Source organism: Ursus americanus, chromosome 36 (genome assembly GCF_024610735.1).
Source record: "Ursus americanus isolate L20-20 chromosome 36, mUrsAme1.1.p, whole genome shotgun sequence".
NCBI classification, from domain to species: domain Eukaryota; kingdom Metazoa; phylum Chordata; class Mammalia; order Carnivora; family Ursidae; genus Ursus; species Ursus americanus.
Genome location: NC_142162.1, coordinates 5,372,625 through 5,399,417, shown reverse-complemented (window position 1 = coordinate 5,399,417; position 26,793 = coordinate 5,372,625). Strand labels below are relative to the sequence as shown.

Genomic DNA, 26,793 nt, shown 5'->3' with positions numbered 1-26,793 from the left:
AATGATTAGGATTTTTGGCAAATTGTCTGGAAGTGACAAAACAGCTGTTTCTTCTATCCATGATCTTTGACTTAGTCTGTCCTTTTGTGGTGAGTGAGCCTAGCCTACCTACATGGTTTGATGATATCAAGCATGCTTTAACATAATGCTCTTGAGAAAAGGATAACAGGCCTATGTAAAGTGGACAAAAAAAGTACTGGCACCATTGCATATCCCCCATTCTCCAATTTCTAGCCCTATGCTTTTGGTCCAAATGTTTTCCCCTGGGATGGATATGCCTTTTGATAGATGTTATATTTATAACCTTTCTCAAATCATGACTTGATTTTTTTGAGGGCCCTATTTTCTGTGGCTTTTTCTGAGGAGAAATAAGAAGTTGTTTAATTAAGATTCAAAGCCTCTTTGAGAACAAATAAGATGTACATCTTGGTGATTTTGACCCCTTGGCCTGGGTTCAGTCTTCTTTTAATACTCTCTCTTTGTTTCTATGCTTGAGAATGAGGACACCTCCCTATACATCTATCTCTTCCAGAGCTGTTTAAGTAGAAATAAAGTCTTATCTCTTATTGACCAATTTCCATTATTTTTAACTCATTCAGATAAGTCGGGATTTGTTACTGCTTGCTCATCTGATTTACCTTACCTAACAAAGAGAAATTTATTAATTTTTAAGAATCAGAGAGTCATTATCATGTCCCACTATTCAGTACAAATTAGCTGAATCTAAACATATTTAGTGTGACTTGTACTTTTGTTGTCTTCAAGTGTCATTCAATGATAGACCTTCAGAAATTTTCCCAACACAATTTGACACTTGATCTTAATCATGAATACGAGATATTCACAGAAAACTTTTAGAAGTTCCCCTTATTCACCTTGTTCAACCTCTTAATTTTAATAGTATGATTTTTTTATAATAAAATATGTGTTTGTCTCTGGTATTGAAAATGTTCATGATTCATTTCAATAAAATTAAATATACCAATATGTTAATGCATTCCCCCCACCATCACCACCAAAAAAAATCATGGAGTTCTTCAAAGAATATTATCACTTACAGCAAATATTATCACTTATAACCTGGAGTAGTAGTATTAGTTTCTTATTGTTTTTTTTGTTTGTTTGTTTGTTTTTTTAAAGATTTTATTTATTTATGTAACAGAGAGACAGCCAGCGAGAGAGGGAACACAGCAGGGGTGTGGGAGAGGAAGAAGCAGGCTCATAGTGGAGAAGCCTGACGTGGGGCTCGATCCCATAACGCCGGGATCACGCCCTGAGCCGAAGGCAGACGCTTACTGACTGACTGCGCTACCCAGGCGCCCCTAGTTTCTTATTGTTGCTATAACAAATTATCACAAATTTAGTGACTTTTAAGACAACAAAAATTCATTATTTTAGAGTTATAGAGGCCAGACGTCCAAAATGAGTCTTACAGGGCTAAAATCAAGGTATCAACAGGGCTACTTTCTTTAAGAGACCCTAAAGGCAAATCCACTTCTTGCCTCTTCTAGCTTCTGGTGGCTGCCCACATTCCTTGGATTCTGATATTACTCTAATTTCTTTTTCTGCCATCCCATTGTCTTCTTCTCTTCTGTAGTAAAAATTTCCATAGCTTTCCTTTTAAAAGGACACTTGTGATTGAGGCCCACTGGATAATCCAATATAATCTCCCCATTTTAAGATCTTTAACTTAATGAAATCTGCAAAGCCCTTTTGCTGTGTAAATGAACATTTACACACTCCAAGGATTAGGACAGTGACCTCTAAGGGACACTCAGATTACAAAATTTTACATTTACTATTAAAGGCTAAATGTGATTTTAGATATTTATTTGGTTGCTGAGTACAAGAATAATGAATTAATTTTTTTTTAATTTAATGTAAAAATGTAACTTTTATGTTTAGTCACTTCCTAAGAGGTATTTAGTAGTTTAGGGATTTTAAGTCTAATAGAATAATGGTAGAACCATATATTTGTTGATATCTGTTCATAGTTTTCATATGTAAACAATACAATAGTAATTGCAATATATTAACTCATCTATACCGACTTCAGTTATTTAAAAATATGCTTGCTACTCTTACCACACACACACACACACAGAATGATAATTATGTGAGGTGATAGAGGTGTTAGTTAATGCTGTGGTAGTAATCATATTGCATTATGTAAGTGTATCAAATCAACATGTTGTATACCTTAAGCTTACACAGTGTTATATGTCAATTATATTTTAATTAAAAATACATAAACATACTTTTTATTATAATGATCTGTATATATTACGTTCTAAAAGAGGATAACAATATTAAGGTTAAATGAAATAAATAATCATCAAACTTTATCTTAAAATATAATCATCAAACCTAATCTTCATCCTTTATCCAAATTAAATTTTCTAAATGAAATAATCATCAAAACTTAAAATAGAATCATCAAACTTTATCTTAATTGTTAACTTCATCTTTTTATCCAAATTGAATTTTCTAAAATGCCAACAAATAGCCAAATTGATTTTATTTTCAACTCTTCTTTGTTCATGTCCCTCAATTAGAGGTACAAAGAAGTTATAAGTGGTCAAACGCAAGCTATAAGAAAAAAGGTACATGTATATTTCACAAACTTAATCATTTCTTTGGTAGTTGATAGATACTATATAAAATATAAAATTATTCTAATATGACTCTATTTTTGACAGGTGTATCCTGATTGTTTGGCACAGGCCATTTATGCAACATTCCAGGAAGCATTTCCAGAATCCAGTAATCTTTTTAATGATGAATTTAAAGAAGATCTAGGGAATAATATTTTTCTTTGGTTGTCAGGTATGAGTATATCATTTACATATTAGTCATTATTTTGATACCTAAAACTTCTCATATACAGTATCTCGTTTACTCCAGCTAAAAAAATTGGTAATTCTTTGCCTTACGAAACATGCCATATTGATGTGTATGTTTTTCAAGAAATAACAATTATTTATTTTCTTCTGAAAGTTTTGCTATACCAAAATTAATCTGTTTTTAGCTTTAGAAGCCAAATAATTTTATAAACAATGGAATTATTATAGAAAATTGAATTTCCATAGAAATAAAATTATACTATATATATTCATATTTGGAAGATAAATAGTTTATGTGTTTCTTTGGAACACTACTGACATTTTTATGGCAAATAATATTGGGTAAATTCTAGAGTTAACTGAGTTCCTTGAAGAAATATAATCAATCACTAATCAAGGAAAAGTTGTTTTTTGAATCTTGGTATATGTGTTGGTGGGAGTGATAGGACTGAAAGGCTGAAGGAAAGTGAAATTCTATCCTAGAGCACTTAGCTAGACATGTAGGTACTTGAGTTTAAAACTAAGGTAGAGTTTCATATTTCGGAGTGACCTCCCCAACACTTTTTTTTTTTAAGATTGCTTTACTCTTGTGGACTACCAGAAGCTACTGACAGTTTTCAAATAGTTCTTCTTGTAAATCTTAGTATACAAATTTTGACTGATTTTTTAAACTATTTTACACCAGTTCTTAGTAACCAAATCACTTCTAAAAGAAAATGTTTCATATTTTAAGAAGGGAGCCCTTGAGAGGTAAAGACTAGAAAACAGTCCTGAGAAACCACCCCCCCACTTCAATCAACACACACAGTCAAGAGTCTCCTAATTATAGAGAAAAATCCAACTAATTCTAATAAAAGAAATAAAAAGGGAATGTACACAGCATTCATACCAAGATACTATACAAAAAATATGTGATGATGAACAGGACAACTTTCCTACTGACCTATTCTAGACCGTATTGTGTCCCCCAAAATAAACATGTTGAAGTTCTAACCCCCAGTGCACCTCAGAACATGACTGCATTTCAATATAGGACTTTAAAGACGTAATTAGGTTAAATGAGATCATTTGAGTGAGTCATAATCTAATAGGACTGGTGTCCTTAGAATAGGGAGACATCAGGGATGTGTATTCACAGAGAAAAGGCCATGTGAGGACACAGCAAGAAGTTAGCCATCTATAAACCAAGGAGAGAGGCCTTGCAAGGAATCACACCTGATGGTACCTTGATCTTGGACTTCCACCCTCCAGAACTGTGATGAAATAAATTTCTGTTGTTGAAGTCCTCCAGCCTATCGCATTTTTGTTATGGCAGCCCTAGCAAACTAATACAGATTTTAATACTCAATAGAAAAAATTGAGCAAAAACAGATGAAATTTTTAACCCAGCAATTAAAAAATGGAACACAGCAGATAAAAATTATAATCCAACGTTCTAACAAAAATTGTTGAGAATTAATGAAACAATCATAGTAGTGAGGGGAGAATACAAATTGGAAACATAGGAAGTCCATGGAGCTTCCTATGGGAAGAACCCAGCTATACACACACATATGTATACATGAAATCACTATATTGATCAAGAGATAGAGCATATCCAGCATGTAGTTGCAATTTTGATTTCTGTTTTACCCAAGAGTCTTTTAAGATAATGCCTTTTAATGGCAAAGATTTTTGTGTTTATATTTTAGTTATTGTCTACTTTTTTTTGCTTTATGTTAAATACTGTGGCTTGTATCATATTTGGAGTTGGGAAGTTACTGAGTTGTTTCTATTATATAATGATACATAGCAAAATATTATAAATGGTACCCAGTGGCTTGAAAGCAAAGATGTATTCCTATTTTTCAGAAATAGAATTCTATATATTCTCTGTGTGGTTGCATAGACTAGTACACATGTGTGTTTCCACAGGATTTTATTTGTATTTCCAATGGTTTTAATATGTGCTATATCTTTAACCAATTAAAAATCCCTTTTCTCCTAAAAAAATATATGAGTTCACAAAAGAGAGAAAAATTCTTTCTAACATAAATCTTCACCTGATACAGTTTAGATATATCTTTATTCTTAAATTTACAACGAATAATTTTTAGGAGTTTTAGCTACCAGTATTCTAACACTGAATCAATTTTATAGATACATAAAATTAGATTTTTTTCTAGTCTTTAATTATAGTTCTGTTACTATAGAGGCAAACAGATTGATTTGACTTCTACCCAATGTTATCTAAAAAGAAATTAATATTATAGAAAGAATCCCTTTACTCTTGCCATGACCAGGCAAGGATCTATAGATAAGTTTTAGGATCATTGTCTTAACTTTATTGAGTCATCCACTCATGAAAAGGGCATATCTCCCTATTTATTGAGCATTTTGTTAACTTATCTCAGTATATTTTCTATTTTCAGCATATAGATCTTGTACATCTTTTATTATTTTTCCTAGGCATTTGGCATTTTTGGAGTGTTATTAGAAATACTTTAAATTTCATTTTCTTTTTTTTTTTTTTTTAAAGATTTTATTTATTCGACAGAGATAGAGACAGCCAGCGAGAGAGGGAACACAAGCAGGAGGAGTGGGAGAGAAAGAAGCAGGCTCATAGCAAAGGAGCCTGATGTGGGGCTCGATCCCATAACGTCAGGATCACGCCCTGAGCCAAAGGCAGACGCTTAACCGCTGTGCCACCCAGGCGCCCCTTAAATTTCATTTTCAAACTATTGCTAATGAATTATAATTTACCTTTTAATTTGTATCCAGAGATTGATAAAATTTGACCCATAGTTTATCTGTACATACTTTTGGGTTTTCTACATACAAAATCTTATCCTCTGCAAAAAAATTTCTATTTCTTTGTTTCCAATTATCTCACTTCATTTTTCTGCATTATACTGAATCCAAATTTATCATTAATGTTGACATTCCAAAGGCACCTCACACCTGTCAAAATGACTAAAATCGACAACACAAGAAACAACAGGTATTGGGAACCCTCTTATACTGTTGGTAGGAATGCAAACTGGTGCAGCCACTGTGAAAAATAGTACGAAGGTGCCTCAAAAAGTTAAACATAGAATTACCCTATGATCCAGCAATTGCACTACTAGGTATTTGCCCAAAGAATGCAAAAATACTAATTCAAAGGGATATGTTCATCCACAGTAGAAAAATTATGAAAATAGCCCAAGTGTCCATCAACTGATGAATGGATAAAGAAGTGGTGTGTATATGTGTGTGTGTGTACATACACACACACACACACACACACACATATACAATGGAATATATATACATACATATATATATGTATGTATATATATATATACACACACACACAATGGAATATTATACAGCCATAAAAAGAATGAAATCCTGCCATTTGCAACAATATGGATGGAGCTAGAGAGTTTTATGCTAAGTGAAATCAGAGAAAGACAAATGCCATATGATATCACTCCTTTGTGGAATTTATAAACAAAACAAATGAGCAAAGGGGAAGAAAAGAAAGAGGCAAACCAAGAAACAGACTCAGCTGTAAAGAACACGCTGATGGTTACCAGAAGGGAGGTGGGTGGGGGGTGGGTGAAATAGGTGATGAGGATTAAGGAGTGCACTTGTGATGAGCACTGCATGATGTATGGAATTGTTGAATCACTATATTGTAAGCCTGAAACTAATACTGCATTGTATGTTAACTAACTGAAATTCAAAAACAAAAACAAAACCTGAAACAAACAAAAATCTTAAACAAAAAATTCAAACCCACATTTTCTTAGAATAAAAGACTGACATGCTGGTGGGAGTTTAAGTTAGTCCAACCATTTTGGATAGCTATTAGTTTCTGTTAGTTTCTTCTTGCTGCTGTAACAAAATTACCACTTAGCAGTTTAAAACAACACACTGTATTATCTTACAGTCCTGGACGTCAGAAATCCAAAATGAGTCTCACTAGGCTAAAATCAAGATGTTAGCAGAGCTGTATTTCTTCTACAGGTTTTGTGGAAGAATTTTTTTTGAAGCATTTAGAAGCTGTGTACATTCTTTGCCTCATGGCCCTCTTTCATCTTCAAAGCTAGCAATGGTTCATCAGTTTCAGATAGGAGCTAAAAGGAAAAAAAAAATGGCCAACCAAGAATACTTTAACAAGAAAAGGTGTCCATCAAAAGTGAAGGTGAGATATTTTCTCTAACAAACAAAAGCTAAGGGAGTTCACCAGAACTGACTTCTAAGATATACTAAAAGAAGTTCTTCAAGCTGAAATGAAAGGACACTAATTAATAACAAAAAATTATATAAAAATATACAACACACCAGTAAAGGTAAGCATATGGTTAGATTCAGAATATTCTAATACTGTAGAATGGTAGTGTGTTAACCACTTAATTCTAGTATAAAAGTTAAATACAAAAATATTAAAAATAGCTACAGCTATAATAATTTCTTCATGGAGATACAATGGAAAAGGATGTAAACAGTGACATCAAAAACATAAAAGAGAGGGAGTAAAAGAGTAGTTCCGGGTATGCAATCAAAGTTAAATTATCAGCATAAAATAGAATGTTATATAAAGTTTCATGTAACCCTCACAGTAACCACAAAGCAAAACCTAAGCAAATTCACAAGAGATAAAGAGAAGAGAATCAAAGCAAGCCATTATGGAAATCATCAATTCACAAAGGAAGGCAGCAAGAGAGGAAGAAAAGAACAAAGGAGCCACAAAGATGCCATAAAACAATTAATGAGATGACATCAGTAAATCCTTACCTACCTATAATTACTCTAACTGTAAAATATGAACAAGGAGATTAAATCAGTTTTTAAAAACCACCCAAGAAAGTATAGTCCAGGACCATATGGTTTCATTGGTGAATTCTACCAAACATTTAAATAAGAATTAATGTCAATCCTTATCAAACTCTTCCAAAAAAGCTGAACTCCCAAACTCATCTTAAGAGGCCAGCTTTACCCTGATACTAAAGGCAGATAAGGGCACTACAAGAAAACTGCAGACCAATATCCCTAATGAATATAGATGCAAACATTCTCAATAAAATATTAGAAACCAAATTCAACAGCACATTAAAAGGATCATAAACCAGGATCAAGCAGGATTTATCTCTAGGATGCAGGATGAGTCAACATATGCAAATCAACAAATGTTATACACCACATTAATAAAATGAAGGAGAAAAACCACATGATCATCTCAGTAGATGCAGAAAAAACACTTGAGAAATTACAATATCCTTTCATTATCAAAAACACTCAGCACATTGGGTATAGAAGGAACGTACCTCAACATAATAAAGTCAATATATGACAAGCCCATAGCTAACATATTCAGTGGTGAAAGACGGAAAGCTTTTCCTCTACGATAAGGAACAAGACGAAGGTACCCATCCTTAACCATTCCTATTTAACAGAGTAAGGAAGTCCTAGCGAGAGCAGTCAGGAAAGGAAGAAAAAAATAAAAAAGCTAAGTAAAATGCATCCAAAAGGGAAAGATAGAAGTAAAATTGCCTTGTTTTGTAGATGATATAATCTTCTACAGGCATACCTCATTTTATTGTGCTTCATAGATATGGCGTTTTTTGCAAATTGAAGGTTTGTGGTAATCCTGCATCAAGCAAGTCTATCAGTGCCATTTGCCCAACAGTATTTGCTTACCTCATGTCTCCATGAGAATTTGGTAATTCTCACAATATTTCAAACTTTCTCATTTTTATATTTGGCACGATAATCTGATTAGTGATTACAACTCACTGAAAGCTCAGGTAATAGCATTTTTTAGCAATAAAGTTTTAAAATTAAAGTATGTGTATTAAATTAGACATAATGCTATATAGCACACTTAATAGACTGTAGCATAGTGTGAACAAAATTTTTATATGCATTGGGAAACCAAAAAATTGATTCAACTTGCTTTATTGTGATATTCACTTTATTGCAGTGGTCTGGAACTGAACACTCAATATCTCTTGTGTTATGCCTGTGTCTAGAAAACCCTCAAGACTCCACCAAAAAACTGTTAAAACTAATCAGTGAATTCAGCAATGTTGCGAGGTACAAAATTACTGTACAAAATCAGTTGCATTTCTCTATACTAACAACAAAATATCTGAAAAAGTAATAAAACAATCCCATTCACAATAGCATTAATAATAATAAAGTACTTAGGAATAAATTCAGTCAAGATGAAAGATCTGTATACTGAAAACTATAGGATTTTGATAAAAGAAATTGAAGAAGAGACAAACAAATGGAAAGGTATCCTGTGTTCATGGATTGAAAGAATTAATTTTGCTAAAATGTCCATACTCTGCAGAGCCATCTATAGATTCAGTATAGTTCCTATCAAAATTCCAGTGGCATTTTTTACAGAAATAGAAAAAACTTTACCTTAAAGTTTGTATGTAATCACAAAAGAACCAATCCAGAGAAATACCAAAGCTGGAAGCATCACACTTCCTGATTTCAAATTACACTACAAAGCTCCAGTAATCAAAAATAATGGTACTGCCATAAAAATAGACATATATCCATGGAGTAGAATCCAGAGCCCAGAAATAAACCCTCACAAATACAGTCAAATAATACTCAATACTCTCTTCCGTAAATGGTGATGGTTAAACTGGATAACCACATGTGGAAGAATGAAATTGGACTTTTTAATACCACTCACAAAAAAATTAACTCAAAGAGGATTAAAGTCTTAAAAATAAGAACTGAATGGTAAAACCATAAGAAAATATCAGGGAAAAATCCTTGACATCAATCTTGGAGACAATTTTTTGGGATATGACACCAGAAACACAAGCAACAAAGGCAAAAATTAAAAAGTGGGACTGCATCAAACTAAAAATCTTATGCATAGTGAAGGAAACCATTAACAAAATTAAAAGGCAACTCATGGAATATATTCACAAATCATATTCTGATAGAGGGTTAATATCCAAAATATATAAAGAACTCCTACAACTCACAAGCAAAAAAACAAACAAGAAAAAAACAAACAAAAATCTAATTTAAAAATGAATAGAGGAACTGAACAGACACTTTTCCAAAGAAGACATACAGATGGCCAACAGACACATGAAAAGATGCTCAGAATCACTAAACATCAGGGAAATGCAAATCAAAACCACAATGAGATCTCATCTCACATCCATCAGAATGGCTAGCACCAAAAAGACAAGAAATAAGTCTTGGCAAGGATGTAAAGAATAGGGAACTCTTGGGCACTGTTGGTGAGAAAGTAAATTGGTGCTGTTACTTTGAAAAACAATATGGAGGTTCCTAAAAAATTTAAATAGAGCTACCATGTAACCGAGCAATCCCACTTCTGGGTATATATCCAAAAGAAATAAAAATATATCAAAGAGATATCTGTACTCCCATGTTCATTGCAGCCTTATTCACAACCACCAAGATATGGAAACAATCTAGGTGTCTGTCAATGGATGAATGGATAATGAAGATTGGTATTTACAGACAATGGAATATTGTTTAGCCACGAGAAAGAAGAAAATTTTTCCATTTGCAACCATACGGATGGACCTTGAAGGCACTATGCTAAGTGAAATAAATCAGACAGAAAAAGACAAATACTATATGATAATGCTTATATTTTGCATCTAAAAAAGCCAAACTCATAGAAACAGAGAATAGTGTGGTGTGGTGGTTACCAGGGGATGGGGGAAATGGGTAGATGTTGCTCAAAGTGTACAGACTTCCGGTTATAAGATGAGCAAGTTCTGGAGAACTATATATAACATGGTGATTATAGTTGATGAACTGTATCATATACTTGAAAGTTACTAAGAGAGTAGATTTTAAGTGTTCCCACCATAACAAAAAACTGGTAATTATATGACATGATGGAGCTGTTAGCTAACTCAGTGGAGTGATCATTCCAATATATGTAAATGTATCAAATAAATACAGTTGTATACCTTAAACTTACACAATATTTTATATCAATTATATTTCAATAAAACTGTAAAAATGGACATTAAAATAAGAAATTAAAAACCATCAAGGCTAAAGATAAAGAATGCCTTCATTTGGAAGTTGTGGTCCTATATTAGTGCCAGTTTTTGCAACAGTCAATGTTTACTGATCAATTTGAAATTCTTACTTGTAAGTAATGATAGGATGGTGAAAAAAACTAAGAGGCAGCCCACGGAATGGGAGAAGATATTTGCAAACGACACTACAGATAAAAGATTGGTATCCAAGACCTACAAAGAACTTCTCAAACTCAATATGCAAGAAACAAATAAATCAAAAAATGGGCAGAAGATATGAACAGACACTTTTCCAATGAAGACATACAAATGGCTAACAGACACATGAAAAAATGTTCAAAATCATTAGCCATCAGGGAAATTCAAATCAAAACCACACTGAGGTACCAGCTTACACCAGTTAGAATGGCAAAAATTGACAAGGCAGGAAACAACAAATGTTGGAGAGGATGTGGAGAAAGGGGATCCCTCTTACACTGTTGGTGGGAATGCAAGTTGGTACAGCCACTTTGGAAAACAGTGTGGAGGTCCCTTAAAAAGTTAAAAATTGAGCTACCCTATGATACAGCAATTGCACTACTGGGTATCTACCCCAAAGATACAGACGTAGTGAAGAGAAGGGCCATATGCACCCCAGTGTTCATAGCAGCATTGTCCACAGTAGCTAAATCATGGAAGGAGCCGAGATGCCCTTCAACAAATGAATGGATTAAGAAGATGTTGTCCATATATACAATGGAATATTACTCAGCCATCAAAAAGAACGATTTCTCAACATTTGCTGCAACATGGACGGGACTGGAGGAGATAATGCTAAGCGAAATAAGTCAAGCAGAGAAAGACAATTTTCATATGGTTTTACTGATTTATGGACCATAAGAGGTAGAAAGATTGGCAGGAGAAGGAAGGGAAGAATGAAGGGGAGGTAAACAGAAGGGGGAATGAACCATGAGAGACTATGAACTCTGGGAAACAAACTGAGGGCTTCAGAGGGGAGGGGGTGGGGGAATGGGATAGACTGGTGATGGGTAGTAAGGAGGGCACATATTGCATGGTGCACTGAGTGTTATATGTAAGTAATGAATCGTGGAACTTTACATCAAAAACTGGGATGTACTGTATGGTGATTAACATAATATAATAAAAAATATTATTATTAAAAAAAATAATGATAGGATGAAGTCAGCTCAACCGGTGGTTAATTTGGAAAAGAAGCAATAGAGAAATTAACTTGTATTAAGTGCTTACTATGGACCAGGTACTGTGTCAAATAATTTCACATCTGCCTTGAGGGTAGGCAAGGATTAAGTTGAATTGAATTTTGAGTCTCTTATGTCAAACACATAGTTTAGTACATAGTAAGCCTTCAAAAGTGTCTGTTGACTGTTACCAGGATCAAGTAAGTTTTATCCCAGAAATGGAATGATTATTCAACATTAGACTGTATTAACCATGTCTTTTATTTTGTGTTCTGATACCTTGACATTTGGGACCTTGCTTTACCTTGAAGGACTGCTCTGCCATACTTAGCTAATTCCTAGAGATATTAAACAACTCATCCATAAATGTACTTTTTGAAATGTGATTTTCAAATAAAACCAACCAATACAGAGCCCACAGGACAACACCTCATTTATTGGGTTCTTACACTGTAGACCTCTATTCCCTTATCCTAATATTTCCAGGACCAGGTACCAAACAACTACGGACAGCCCCTATACCCCAGAGCCTGTTGAAATTATTCAAATTAGTCAATTCTGAGCCAGTTTACCCTGCTTCACCCCTTCCTTCCTCGGAAGCCACAGTAAAGCCTCTTGCTCACTTTTCCCTTCTTCCCCTCTGACCAGCCACAGTATTTCCATGTATGGCCCACCATGGCATGGTGTGTCCCCTCCTCTTGGGAACTGTGAGTAATAAGATGTCTTTTCAATGCCATCATTTCTGGATCTGTTAGCCTTACTATACCTCAAATTTTCTGTTAATACACTATATTTTAAAACATAGACGATCAAGAAGCATTCAAGTGAATTAAACTGAAGTCTTCTGCACATTTTATTAGGGGCAACTAATGTGAAATAAGTGGTAGCCTAATCTAAAAACACTTAGAAAATTCTAATTGACAGCCAAATATATATAGCAAGTAATCCTCATAGAACATTCACTACTGAAAAAATATTGGCTATATTTACAAGTATATCAATGTATAGTAATATTGATAATAGTAATATTAGCTCATATTTTTCATTTACTGAACACTTTCACATGTTAACTCTCAGAACAACCATATGAAGTACACAAAGGAATTTATATTGTTCTCATTTTTATTGCTGGGGCTATGTGTTTCCAGTGTAATTAAATAAATTATTCAACTGTACACAGCTTTTGGAACAAAAGTAGAAATTTTAAAATTTATTTTTGTGAAATAGTCAGCAATACTAAAAGGCAACCTATGGAATGGGAGAAGATATTTGCACATGTCTTATCAGATAAAGGGCTAGTATCCAGAATCTATAAAGAGCTTATCAAACTCAACACCCAAAAACCAAAAAATCCAGTTAAGAAATGGGCAGAAGACATGAACAGATGTTTCTCCAAAGAAGACATAACAAATGGCCAACAGACACATGAAAAAATGGTTAACATCACTCATCATCAGGGAAATACAAATCAAAACCACAGTGAGCAGCCACCTCATACTGGTCAGAATGGCTTAAAATTAACAACTCAGGAAACAACAGATGTTGGTGAGAATGCAGAGAAAGGGGAACCCTCTTACACTGTTGGTGGGAATGCAGACTGGTACAGCCACTCTGGAGAACAATATGGAGGCTCCTCAAAAAGTTAAAGATAGAGCTACCCTATGACCTAGCAATTGCACTACTAGGTATTTATCCAAAGGATACAAACACTGATTCAAATGGGCGCATGCACCCCAGTGTTTATAGCAGCAATGTCCACAATAGCCGAGCTATGGAAAAAGCCCAGATGTCCATCAACAGATGAATGAATAAAGATGTGGTATACACAGTGGAATATTACTCAGCCATCAAAAAGAATGAAATCTTGCCATTTGCAACCATGTGGATGAAACTAAAGGGTATTATGCTCAGCGAAATAAGTTGGAGAAAGACAAATATCCTATGATTTCACTCATATATAGAATTTAAGAAACAAAATAGAGGAACATAAGGGAAGGGAAGGAAAAATAAAATAAGATGAAATCAGAGAAGGAGGCAAACCATAAAAGGCTCTTAACTCTAGGAAACAAACTGAGGGTTGTTGGAGGGGAGGTGGGTGGGTGAAGGGGTAATTGGGTGATGGTCATTCAGGAGGGCACTTGATGTAATGAGAACTGGGTGTTATACGCAACTGATGAATCACTAAATTCTACCCCTGAAATTAATATACAGTATTTTTTAACTAACTTGAACTTAAATAAAAAAATTTTTTAAATTTATTTTTGTTACTACAATTGATTCATAAATATTACTTAAAAATATTAGGAGATACAGACAAGGAATAATGATGATAGTCACCTATACTTGGAAGCAATCATGTTAACATTTAAGCTACAGCTACACATACGCAAGAGGTAAAAATTCTTCTTCACAAAAAACATATAATGAAAGCCTTTCTATGTTAACAAATATTTACAAGATAACTTTTAGTGGATACTTGATAATCCATTGTATGGATATACTCTTGTTGGATATTTAGGTCCTTTCCATGTTTTTGCAATAATTAACTTCCTCTTATGTCTATCAATTAACTTAGCTTATGTCTGTGAGTCAGAAGATGATATTAAGTTTTATCTCTTTTCTAATTCACTGTTTTATATATAAGGCATTAATATTTCTTACAGAATTTCCCTCATATGAAACTTGGATTGTTGTGAGGCTGAAACATGTAATAGTCATAAATATGCTTTGACAAATTTAAAGATATTTTCAAATGCTAATTTCCTTGACTAAATGTACATTTTATATTAACAGGTTTAAAGCCTCAGAAAGGTTTTTGGGCTCACTGGAAACTAAAAGAGCTCACCACAACAACCATACATGGTACTAAGAAAGCACCTTCAACATCTATAAAGGACAGGATTGAAAGGAGTCAGACACGTATAATGGCTGGTAAGTAAGTTTATTGTCAACTACAGGATGAAATAGCCAAAATCAAGTATATTAAGGTATTGATTTATCATAATTTTTCTAATGATTAATTCTTTGGAGGGTCTTAAAATAACATTTGATTTGTAGATTGGTGTTATAGTAGTATGAATATTGCTTCACATTTTAGTTTTTCATTATAAAAGTGGTATGTGCTTAATTATGTCCTCTTCCCATTTGCCTGTTATATTTTTATATTGATCTTCTATCCTACAATCTCATTTGTTCTAGTAGCCTTTTTATAGATTTCTTAGGATTTTCTGCATAGAAAATCATGTCATCTGAGAATAAAGAGAATTTTCCTTCTTCATTTCCAATCTACATGCCTTTTGTTTATTTTACATGCCTATGACTAGGACCTCTAAGAAAATGCTAACTAAAAGCAGTGAGAGTGGACATCCTTGCCTTGTTCCTGACCTTAGAGGGGAAATGTTACGTTATTTGCCTTTAAATAGATTTCGGCTGCCAGTTTTTATGCCTTTTGTCAGGTTGAGGTAGTTTCATTCTCTTCCGGGCTTGCTGAGAATTTTTTTTTTTTTTTTAAATGCATGGATAGATGTAGGATCTTAACAAATGCTTTTTAGCATCTATCGAGATGAACCTATTATTTTTTCTGTTTTAGTCTTTTAATATAATGAATTATAGGGATTGATTTTCAAATGTTAACCCAACCCTGAATCTCTGGGATAAATCCCATTTGGCCATTGTGTATTAACTTATTCATGTCCTACTGGATTTAATTTGATAAAATTTTGTTTTATTTTCCTGTATTATCCTGTCTCATTTTAGTAATAAGCATTACGTTCCCTCCTCTTCTCTTTTTTAAAAGAATTAGTATAAAATCAGTATTTATTTTTCTTCCTGTATATGGGAGAATTCACTAACGAAGTCATCAAGGCCTAGAATTTTTTCTGTAGGAAAGTTCTTAACAACAAATTCAATTTCTCTATTAAATGTAGACCTATTCAGTTATCAGTTCCTTTTTAAATGAACTTAGTTGTTTTGTATGAATTTTTATTTTATTCCTTCAAATATTTTTGAGTTTTTTTCCTGGGATGCAGTCCAGTTACTTAGAAATATTTTGATATATTTTCGAGTCTTGCTTTCAAGCTTCATTAGGTAGAACCAGTGAAGTCTTTCGTCTAGGCCTAACTTGCTTCCCCTGCTCAGTATTCTACCCCTTGCTCTGCGTATAGGTTTCCCATCTGACTGTCTAGAACATGAGCTTTGTGTGAGCCCCAAGAAGTGTTCTGCCTGCTCCTTCCTGTGGGTGGCTCTTTACCAACCTCAGGCAAAGATTCAAGGATAACCCTCTAAGGATCTTCAGAATGCTCTCTGTGTGCATCTGTCTCCTCATATTTATACTGACCTGTGAACTGTAGCTTGCCGTTGCCTTCCTGAATGCTAAATTTTACTTTCTCAACTCAGTGAGACTAATGGATTCTGTTTGCACTGTGGGGAGGAGACAATTGAAGGGCTCCTACACTTGTTTCTCTTTTCTTGGGGATTACTAACCTGTGCTGCCTATTGTCTAACACATAAAAACCATTTTTTCATGTATCTTGTCCAAATTTTTCGTCGTTTAAGAAAAAGAGTAAATCCAGTCCTTGTTACTCCATAATAGCTAGAAGTAGAAGCAATCATATGTATTTTTAAAAGATTAAGAGAAGACTTGAAATAGTTTTCTATATTTATTCATATATTTATCCTTCCTGGCACTTCATTCCTTGTTATAAATTCGAGTTCCTTGTGGTGGTCTTTTCCTTCAGCCTGAGAAACTGCCTTTTGGCAGTTCTCATGGTTCATTTCTTCTAGCAATGAATTTCCTTGTTTACTTATCTAAAAATAATGTTCATTCTGCCTCTATTTTTGAAGGATATTTTTGCTGGGTATAGAATTCTGGGTTCATTTTTCATTTGCCTTTTAGCAAGATATTGTACCATTGTGTTCTGGTTTCTATTATTTCTAATGAAAAGTCAGACTTTATTCTTATCATCATTTCACCATGTCTAGGGTCAGAAACTTCTCCTGTGAAGGGCCAAAGTGTCAATATTTTAGGTTCTGTTAGATACATATCATCTATTTTTCTTTACAATTCTTTAAAAACATAAAACCCTTCTTAGGTTCCAAGTGATGTGAAAAATAGGACATGGACTGGATTGGACCTGCAGGCTGTAGTTTGTTGATTTCTACTCTATTCAGTGTGCCTTTTTTCTTCTAGCTGCTGTTGAGATTTTTCTCTTTGTTCTTGGTGTTCAGAAATTCTCCCATGATGTGCTGACATACTTTTCTTTGTCTTCATCCTCCTTGGGCTCATTAATTTTCTTAAACTTGTGATTTGATGTTTTTCACCGAATTTGGGAAATTTTCTGCCATCATTCTTCAAATAAATTCTGTTCTGTTTCTCTTCTCTGGGATCCAGTTTAGCATGTATTATATTACTTAATGTTGTCCACAGTTCACTGGGACTTTGTTGGTTTTTTTCAATATTTTTTCTCTATGTTTTATAGATTTCATAGTTTCCATTTATTTCATTTTAAGTTCACTAACTCTTTCAATCCCAATAAATGAATTTTTCATTTCATACATTGTACTTTTCAGTTAAGAATTCCCATTTGGTCCTTTTTTTAGTAGTTTCTATTTCTGTTCTGAGATTCTCTTCCTTCATTATGACCATATTTTCTTTTAAGTCCTCAAACATGTTTAAAATAGTTTCTTTTAAGTTCTTGTCTGGTAATGCCAACATTTGGATAACTATGAGATTGATTTCTATGACTATCTTTTTCTTGACTGAATCACAATTTATTGTCTCCTTTCATGTCTAATAACTTTTTATGTAATCTTGGGAGTTTGAATGAAACTTTGAGGATATTCTGAATTCTGTTAACTTCCAATAGACAATGTTAATTTTTGTTCAGGTAGGTTACTTTGGCTGAGTTTGAAGTCCAAATGTTATGTGTTCTGTGATGGTCAGCCACTAAAATCTCCACTTAGAACTTTTAGCCATACAGCTATTCCTTTCTACCCATCCTTCTGGAGCTCCCTCTTCTCACCCTATGCATGAGTAATGCAGACACCAGCCAAGGGTTCAGAGAGAGCTTATAATATTCAGATTCTGGGTTTCCCCCTCTGCAGCCACTTTCTTTCCAGAATTTCTAGAGCTCCCTCATTTTTCAGCCCTCTGGCAGTCCCAAATACCATCCGCTGACTCCTTAAACCAATAATATTTCCACTTTATGTTTGAATTCTATCCACTTACATGCTATGATGACTACGTAGTACCATCAGCCAAAAACCTGCAACTGCATGAACACAAATTGCATCCACTAGAGGTTCCTTTCTTAAAAGGCTCATCTCCCCTCCAGTTTCTACCTGCTCTTGGTCATTCTCTGGTACCTCCAAATGGTTATGTTTTTAAAAAAATATTTTCAAGAATTTATAACTTTTACCTGTGGAAAGCCAGACTGATGTAAGTTAAATATTTTATTTAAAAATTAACTTTATTTTACAATTTAAATATCAAATTTTCAAGTCACATTTTCCCTTTAAACTGTATATGTTGCTTCATTATCTTCTATTAATTAGTCTAGTAGAAAAGTCTAAAGCCAACTATTTTATTCTTTCTTTACAGTTAATTTATCGAATTTTGTTTTACTTTTCTGTTTAGTTGTTGCCAAGATTTTAAAAATTGTCTCTAAAATTGGAGAATGTCACTGGAATGTGTCTTGATATGAATGACAAGTTTCCTAATGATAAATCTAATTCTAATTCTTGCATTTCCCTAAGCTCCATTGAAGACCTAGTAAAGGTCTTAGCCAAATATTTCAAGTGAGACAGAAACTTACATGGTCAGACTGAAGAGGGAGGGAGGGTACCCCTGTTTCAGAGGTACCAAAAAGTTTAACCAAAAAGTTTCATTCTACCGCTGGAGGGTATCCCCCTAACACTGAGGATATAAAATCCTCTAGGGAAAGGTTTTCACATGAAATACTGTAACAGACTAACTGCTGCAGCATAAAAACTGAGTATATATAGGGATGATGGGGAAAAAAATAAGGAAAAGGCCACTAAAATTTGTTCATTTGGTAAATGTTGTATAAACCTAGAACAGTTTTCTATTACAGAGTAAAAACTGAAAGGGCTCTGGAAGTTAAGCTGAAAGCAAAAAATCAAGTTCCTAGGAAAGACCACAATTTTTTACAGTATGTCTTAGCTTTTTCAGGAGATTACCAGGCTACCAGGTGCTCCTGTACTGTAGATGTAAAATGACTTTGAGTAAAGCTTCTCACTGGTTTCCCAACCGAACATCTCATTTCAGTGCAACTTGTGCTTTCCTTTTTTCCCCATTTTTAAATTTATTTAAATTTTAGTTAGTTAACATGTAGAGCAATATTGGTTTTTGGACTAGAATTCAATGATTCATCACTTACGTAAAACATCCAGTGCTCATCACAACAAGTGCCCTCTTTAATAGCCATCACCCATCTAGCCCATCCCCCACCCACCTCTCTCCATCAATCCTCAGTTTGTTCTCTATCATTAAAAGTCTGTTATGGTTTGTTTTCCTCCCTCCTTTCTTTTTTTCCCTCCCTGTATGTAATCCGTTTTCTTTCTTAAATTCCACATGTAAGTGAGATCACATGGTATTTGTCTTTCTCTAACTGACTTATTTCACTTAGCATAATACACTCTACCTCCATCCACATCATTGCACATGGCAAGATTTCATTCTTTTTGATGGCTGAGTAATATTCCTCAGAATATTGGCTGAAGAAATCACCTTGGCTATTGTTGATAATGCTGCTACAAACATCGGTGTGCATGTACCCCTTTGAACCTTCGTATTTGTGTTTGTGTATCCTTTGGATAAATACCTAGTAATGTAACTGTGGGATCATAGGGTAGTTCTATATTTAACCTTTTGAGGAATTTTCATACTGTTCTCCAGAGTGGCTGCGGCACTTTGCATTCCCACCAACAGTGTCCTCATCCTTACCGACACCTGTTGTTTTTTGCATTGTTAATTATAACCATTCTGACAGGTGTGAGGTGGTATCTCATCATGGTTTTGATTTTTATTTCCTTGGTGATAAATGATGTTGAGCATCTTTTCATGTGTTTGTAAGCCATCTGGACGTTTTCTTTGGAAAGCACGTTAAGCTTCTGCCAGTGGGCATGTGGCTCTCTCAAGACCTGCTCCTGCATACTTTCCCTTCATGTGATAAAGTATTATCAAAGACTTTTACAAATTTGGTTTTATTTCATAGGTTTCAGATATAATACCAGTTTTAAAAACTGTGTTCTGGTGCTGATGCAGATTTTCCTATTTATGTTTCATAGTTATTTAACTGAGGGTTGGGAGATAGACTAAAGTAGCTGTGTTTATCCCACCGCCTTATGTAGAAGTCTCCTCATAGATGTGTTTTTATTATTATATTTTAGGCAAGCATGCAGAACAGTGAAGAACATTTCCCACATGTAATAAATATTTGTATTTTTCCATATTTTCCTTACAAGCCTTTTATTTACAGGCTTTTTTGGTACCATTTCTAAATCTCTTTCCCCCTCTCCAAAGGTAATGAATACTGAAATTTGTGGGCATCCATTCTGTCTATAATATGTAATATTGTTTTTATGTTCTTTACATAAGCAAAATACATGAAACCATTTTACATTGCAAAATTTAACAATAATCAACATTCAATAATTTAAAATAATCAATAGGTATTAGCCAATTTTTTTTTACCAGTATTTTGACCATCAAGAAAACATAGTCAAGTTACTCTGTGGATAGTCAAGAAAGTTTTTTCTCTTCTTCTAGGAAATACTGTTTGTGAACTTTTATTTCAATAATGTTTATTCCAAACATCCCTTATTTATATGTTGCTTCATGATAATCCTCGGTTTTTCAGAAGTTATTATTTCAGTATCCATTTATTGCAATCTAACATGAAGATTCTAGGTGGCGAATTACAATGCTTGAAAGAGCTTTTATACTGTATGATCATTTTCACTTGAATAAACATAAATATTGTATTTGGTTCAAATACACTTGATTTTAATAATAGGAAATCTTGATAAAATGTATCATATATTTTATTTATCCCTAAATATTTGAAAAATACTTTTTATATTTGATTCTAAACATGACTAGATTTTTCTGTTTCTGGATGAGATCTTCTAAGTCTGGGAAGGCAGATTAGGGGTTTAATGAGTGTTTCCTTTCATATACTGGTAAAAATTAAAATTTAATAATTTGTCTTAAACTTGTATAACTCTTCAGTTTGAAGTATGTACTTCATAACGTGTTAACTTTTTAGAGCCTTATTAGTAATATTTTTATGTGGCAGTTCACTTCTATTATCCCTTATAAAATAAGAAAACTGAAGCATAAGAAATTAAGTAATAACTTACCTAAGGTCACATAACTGATAAGTAGTGGAATACGAATTCATATCCAGGAATTTTCCAGCCTTAGAGTCTGAACTCATAGCCTCCTCACATGCTTCCTCTTAGTCATTTAATTTGACAAGCTTATAAATATATTAAGGCTTAAAATTGTCATCATAGGATAAGAGTTGTAACTTATAATTGTGGCCATAGCCTTAATCCTTTGTTCATGACTAATGTCAATGAGTTTTTAGATCCTTTCCTGGGATCAAATGTTAATACATGAGAAGGAAGGGGGGAGAGATGTTAGTAGACGGGTCAGAAAAAGAGCAGAAGACTAGGGGGGAAAATTCACTTATTTCCAAATTTTCTATAGGGATTTCTCTAGAAATAGCAGTGGTTTGGGGAACTGGAAACCCACATTCTGGGGCCAAAGTAGTCCAGAAGTACAATGATGGCAAAGAGTTGGAATTTCTAATTCTTTGAAAGTAACTGAGCCACCACTGGGAAAGCACAGGTCTGCTATGTACTGGTGTTTTTGGCAGGGGAACTCAAAGGGCAGTTGTACCATTTCAAAAAGTCAAGAATTGCTTAAAGAGGGTTTTGGGTGTTTTGTTTTGTTTTTTACAAAGTAGTTTTTTCTGTAAATTTCTACTTAGATTATGACTATTAGGAAATCTATGTGTTTATTTGAACTTTGAGGCTCTTATAGTTTTCTTGGGCCCTAGCCTACCTTTAAAGGTACCTTGTTGAGTTTTTATGTTCGTTGTGGTCAATGAGTATCTCTCCTCCATGTATTGTTTCAGAGATCCAGGCTATTCTGCCTTGTGGGGTCATCAACCTATAGAACTGCATAGTCATTAGAATTAATCTGCACCAGGAGAATATAAGGGAAATAGGCACACAACCTTAAAAGTCTTGGCTAAAGTTATACATTTCCAGTTATAAAATGAATACCTCATGCAAATGTAATGTGCAGCATAGTGATTTAGTTAATAATACTGTATTACATATTCAAAAGTAGGTTGGAGAGTGAATCTTGAAAGTTCTCATTGCAAGAAAAAAAATTTATAATGATATATGGTGATGGATATTAACTGGACTTATTGTGATGATCATTTTGGAGTATGTACATATATCAAATCATATTGTACACTTGAAATTAATGTATTCTGTCAATTATACCTCAATTTTAAAACGTCTTGGCTCAGAAGTTATCCACATCACTTTCATTCTGATGTCATTAAGTGAAAACAAGCCACGGCTATATTTAGATGTAAGAAGGGCTAGAAAATCAAAACTCTGGCTGGGAAGCTGCTACATAGTGACAACTCTGTACTATGAAAGGGGGAGCTGCACATTTTGAAAGACAGCTAAGTGTCTCAGCTACAGGAATTCAGTTAAAAAATAGTGTAGTAATCCTTATGTATGGAATGCTTTTGCTGTGTCCAATAATAAAATTTGAGTATCAAAGAAAAAATTTGGAGAACATGCTTCTATCACCATGATCTTGACAGTTTTTTGATACTTAAAGACTGCCTAATAAGTCAGTGGTGATATTAACAAATGTGATTTTTTGATATCATATAGAGAAACATGTCAACATTTAGAAGATATGCAAAACTCACTGAACCAGTATTTTTCAAATGATCAGTACATTGCATTTTTAAAAATAATACATGGATTTTAAAAATACGGTTTTAGATTCCACATTGCAACCCACCATGAAGAAGCTACAACTTGTCAAGTTTTGGTGTATCAAAGAATATTCACAATTATATGAAAAGGCGATTCAAATACTCATTTTTCCAATTATATGTGTGATACCATATTTTCTTCATATACGTCAATATACAAATATAATCTTAAAAAATGTATCACAACAGAACAAATGCAGAAGTAAATATTGGAATCATGCTGTCTTCTACTAAGGCAGATGTTAAAGAGATTTTTAAAATGTGAAAGCAGTGTTACTCTTCTCAAAACTTTTCTTGAAAATAGTTATCTTTTTCTAGGAAAAAAACAAGATGTGGTATATACACACACACACACAAAATGGAATATTACTCAACTATAAAAAAAAATGAAATCTTGCCCTTTGCAGTGACATGGATGGAGCTAGAGAGTGTAATGCTAAGTGAAATAAGTTAGAGAAAGACAAATACCATATGATTTCATTCATGTGAGAAATTTAAGAAACAAGCAAGCAAAGGGGAAAAAAAGGAGAGAAGCAAACCCAGAAACAGACTCTTAACTATAGAGAAGAAACTGATGGTTACCAGAGAGGAGGTGGGTGGAGGGATGGGTGAAATAGGGGATGGGGATGAAGGAGGGCACTTGTGATGAGCACCAGGTGATGTATTGAAGTGTTGAATGACTATATTGTGTACCTGACACTAATACTACATTATGTTAACTAACTGGAATTTAAAGACTTAGAAAAAGAAATAGTTAGCTTTTCTAAAAAGATGCTATTTATTTTAACATGAAATGGGTTTCTTACCATTATTTTTAATGAACTAATGTTCAAGATTTCTCAGTTTTAATTTCTATTGTAGGAAATACTAATACATACAAAATCCATAGAAACAAAAGTTCTTTGGTGTCTTCAGTTATTCTTAAGAGTATAAAAGAGCCCTGAGACCAAAAAGCTTGAGGACTACTGCCCTACAGGAAATCACTGCGGAGGGGCTTGCTCTATGGCATTTGAGAGGGGCCATATCCTGCTTGTAGTTTTACAGTATTTGTGTTGCTTGTCCCCAAGCTGGAGTCAGTAATCACTATGGAGGATCCCCTAAACATAAGACTCAGATAATTTACTAGGCCATAAGTATGTTTTGATTTGGAAACTTTTCTGCAGTTACTAATATTTCTTCAGCGCTGACATATTTAACTTGCACATTAAAGACTTAAGAATTCCTTGATCATCTTATATACCCTTGGGCCTTATGTTTCTACCTGAAAAAACTGATGTGATTAGATAATTTTCTATATTCCCCTTCTCTAACATTTTATTACGCTATTACTTCTATTCTTAGATGCTGAATAATCTTCCCAGGTAGTTGTTGACTATTGAGATGGAATTAGCAATAGAGACTGGTGGCCTAGATTTATTATTTTAGAACTCTTCCCCCTCTGTAGTTGTGTGCGTGCATGTGTGTGTATGTGTGTGTATCTTGTATGTGTGTGTTGTGTGTATAAATATATTAATCTGTGTGCTAGAGGAATGCTAAGGCAGGTCAAGGGCAGAACTGGGGTAAAACATGAGTGTATGTATATATGCATGTGTGCATATATATGACTTTCAAGAAATAAAATAACCTGTGCTCCATGTATAGTGCTGTCTCAGAATTGCTGCTTCTAATCCAAAACATATTTAGACCATAATTTCTCCTTGACATTTGAGATACTTATTGTCATGTGATCTTAACTTTTCTCCAAAATTTTAAACTAAAAAAATGTTCTGTTTTTGTTTTTAATGAAATAGACAGCAGATAGTTAAAAATTGCCTTCCAACCCAAATGGCGTATCTCCCTTTTTAGGACTGGAATGTAAGCAGCTACAGAATTTCAGTATCTGGAATGACTCAGGATTTACAAGCCAGCTCCCCTTAACCAGTGTATTCTTAGATTATTTACAAGACTAAAGTTTTAATGTTCATTTCTCTTATTGTGGTACAACACCATTTAACCTTTTAAATTAGATGAAGATCGTTTTTCAAAAACTATTTTTATGCCTCTCTCCTAGTTTTTAAACCCAATTTTTTTCTCTTTGTCTGGACTTGAAGGTTAAAAAATTAAAACACTTCATGATTTTTTATAAACTGTAGTTTAAACTACATGCAGTAAAAAATCCTTATATTCAGTTAACATGTAACTTTTAAGTACGTATGTATATATCATTATACTTAGTGCTGGGGGAGATAAGGAATAGAAAAGAAACATAGTTACTAGTATACTAGTAACTAGTTACTCCATACACAAGTGCTAGTTGATATTTAGCAAACGACATGTTCCAGAAATAGTAATAGCCCAATGAACAATAGCCCAAATAGCTACTTGAACTTTAATTTGTACCTCTGTCAATTGCTACCTCTTCACTGTCAGCAATGCTTAGGGACAATAAAAAAAAGAACCCTTAAAACTTGGAAATAAAGTAGCTTTCTGAGAATTAAGCCAGTAAAATCTCGACATTGTGCTTTTCATTATATAATATTAAAAGAAAACCAAGGAATTTGCATGGCTAAAGAGAGAGGAAACCCCAAAACACTAAGATGGCCAGAGATATAAACTCTCAATGTGGTAGTAATTTAATAAGTTGTATTATTGTATTGTCATTGGTTGTATTTTATACTATGTGGAGAAATACTATATGAAAAAAGTGGGATAAACAACATGTGGCACAAGATAGATGTAGCCTGAGGAACCAGAAACCTGCAGTGTTTTTACAGAACTATCTAGATTTGACCTTGTAAATTAGGTTTTTATAATAATTTGGATAATATATCTTTCAAAACCATTTTACCTCCCTTTGCTTTGATGCCGTGTTTACCAAGCAACTTCCTAATTACTAATTTAGCTTTTAAGACAATCTTCCATGGTCTGCCACAGGGTGACTGGCAAATGCCTCCCCCAGGTATGTTGGTTTGTTGATTGGTGGTAGTGGTCAGAGGTGCTGGAGAGCATGGGAAAAAAAGTGGGTTCTCATTGCATTATGAAATGCATTAACATTCTTTATTGAATGATATGAAAAAGCCATGCTAAGGTGAAGTGAATAACAAGGATTTAAATTCTTCTGAGAGATTAGTCACTGGTTTGAACAAAACAAGGTGGTATGTTTCTACACATTTGTAACAATTACATTTGTATCTTGCTTAAATATTGGAATCATGCTTTGTAGTGAGGTAGGCTCATGATTCTGTCAATGAATTGGAATTGATTTAACCGTTTATTTAGTGACTATTTACTGAGTGCTTACTCTATGCCAGAGACTTTCAAAGGTACTTGGAATACATAAGTGAACAAAACAGGTAAGATCCTTTTCCTTATAAAACTTATGGGTTGGTGAGGAGAGACGGGCAGTGGGACAAAGACAGTGGACTAAGGAAACTGTAAAGTCTGTGTTGAGCAGTGAGAAAATGGAATAGGCAAGGTGGAGCCAATTGTTTGACAGCTTTTTAAAAGAATTTAAATCCAATAGGCAATAAAGAACCAACATGGCTTCTTCAGCTGGCAACTGACGTAGTCAAAATAGTATTTTAGGAATTAAGAATTAGGTAGCAGCTGAGTTGGAGAAGAACTTGAGACAGAAGAATGATTAAGGAATATTGCTAAACTCTAGACATGAGGTCATGAGGTTGTAGAAGGA

General features: G+C 33.8%; 1 protein-coding gene across 2 annotated transcripts in view; it reads left to right on the top strand.

Annotated features, from left to right (window-relative positions):
- FAM227B (family with sequence similarity 227 member B) overlaps positions 1-26,793 on the top strand; it is a 195,732-nt gene that overhangs the window by 32,287 nt on the left and 136,652 nt on the right. For both annotated transcript variants that reach the window (XM_087859290.1, XM_087859289.1), the window contains exons 10-11: positions 2,700-2,826; positions 14,863-15,000. In XM_087859290.1, the coding sequence (XP_087715416.1) occupies positions 2,700-2,826; positions 14,863-15,000 (265 nt within the window). The remainder of the gene's footprint in view (positions 1-2,699; positions 2,827-14,862; positions 15,001-26,793) is intronic.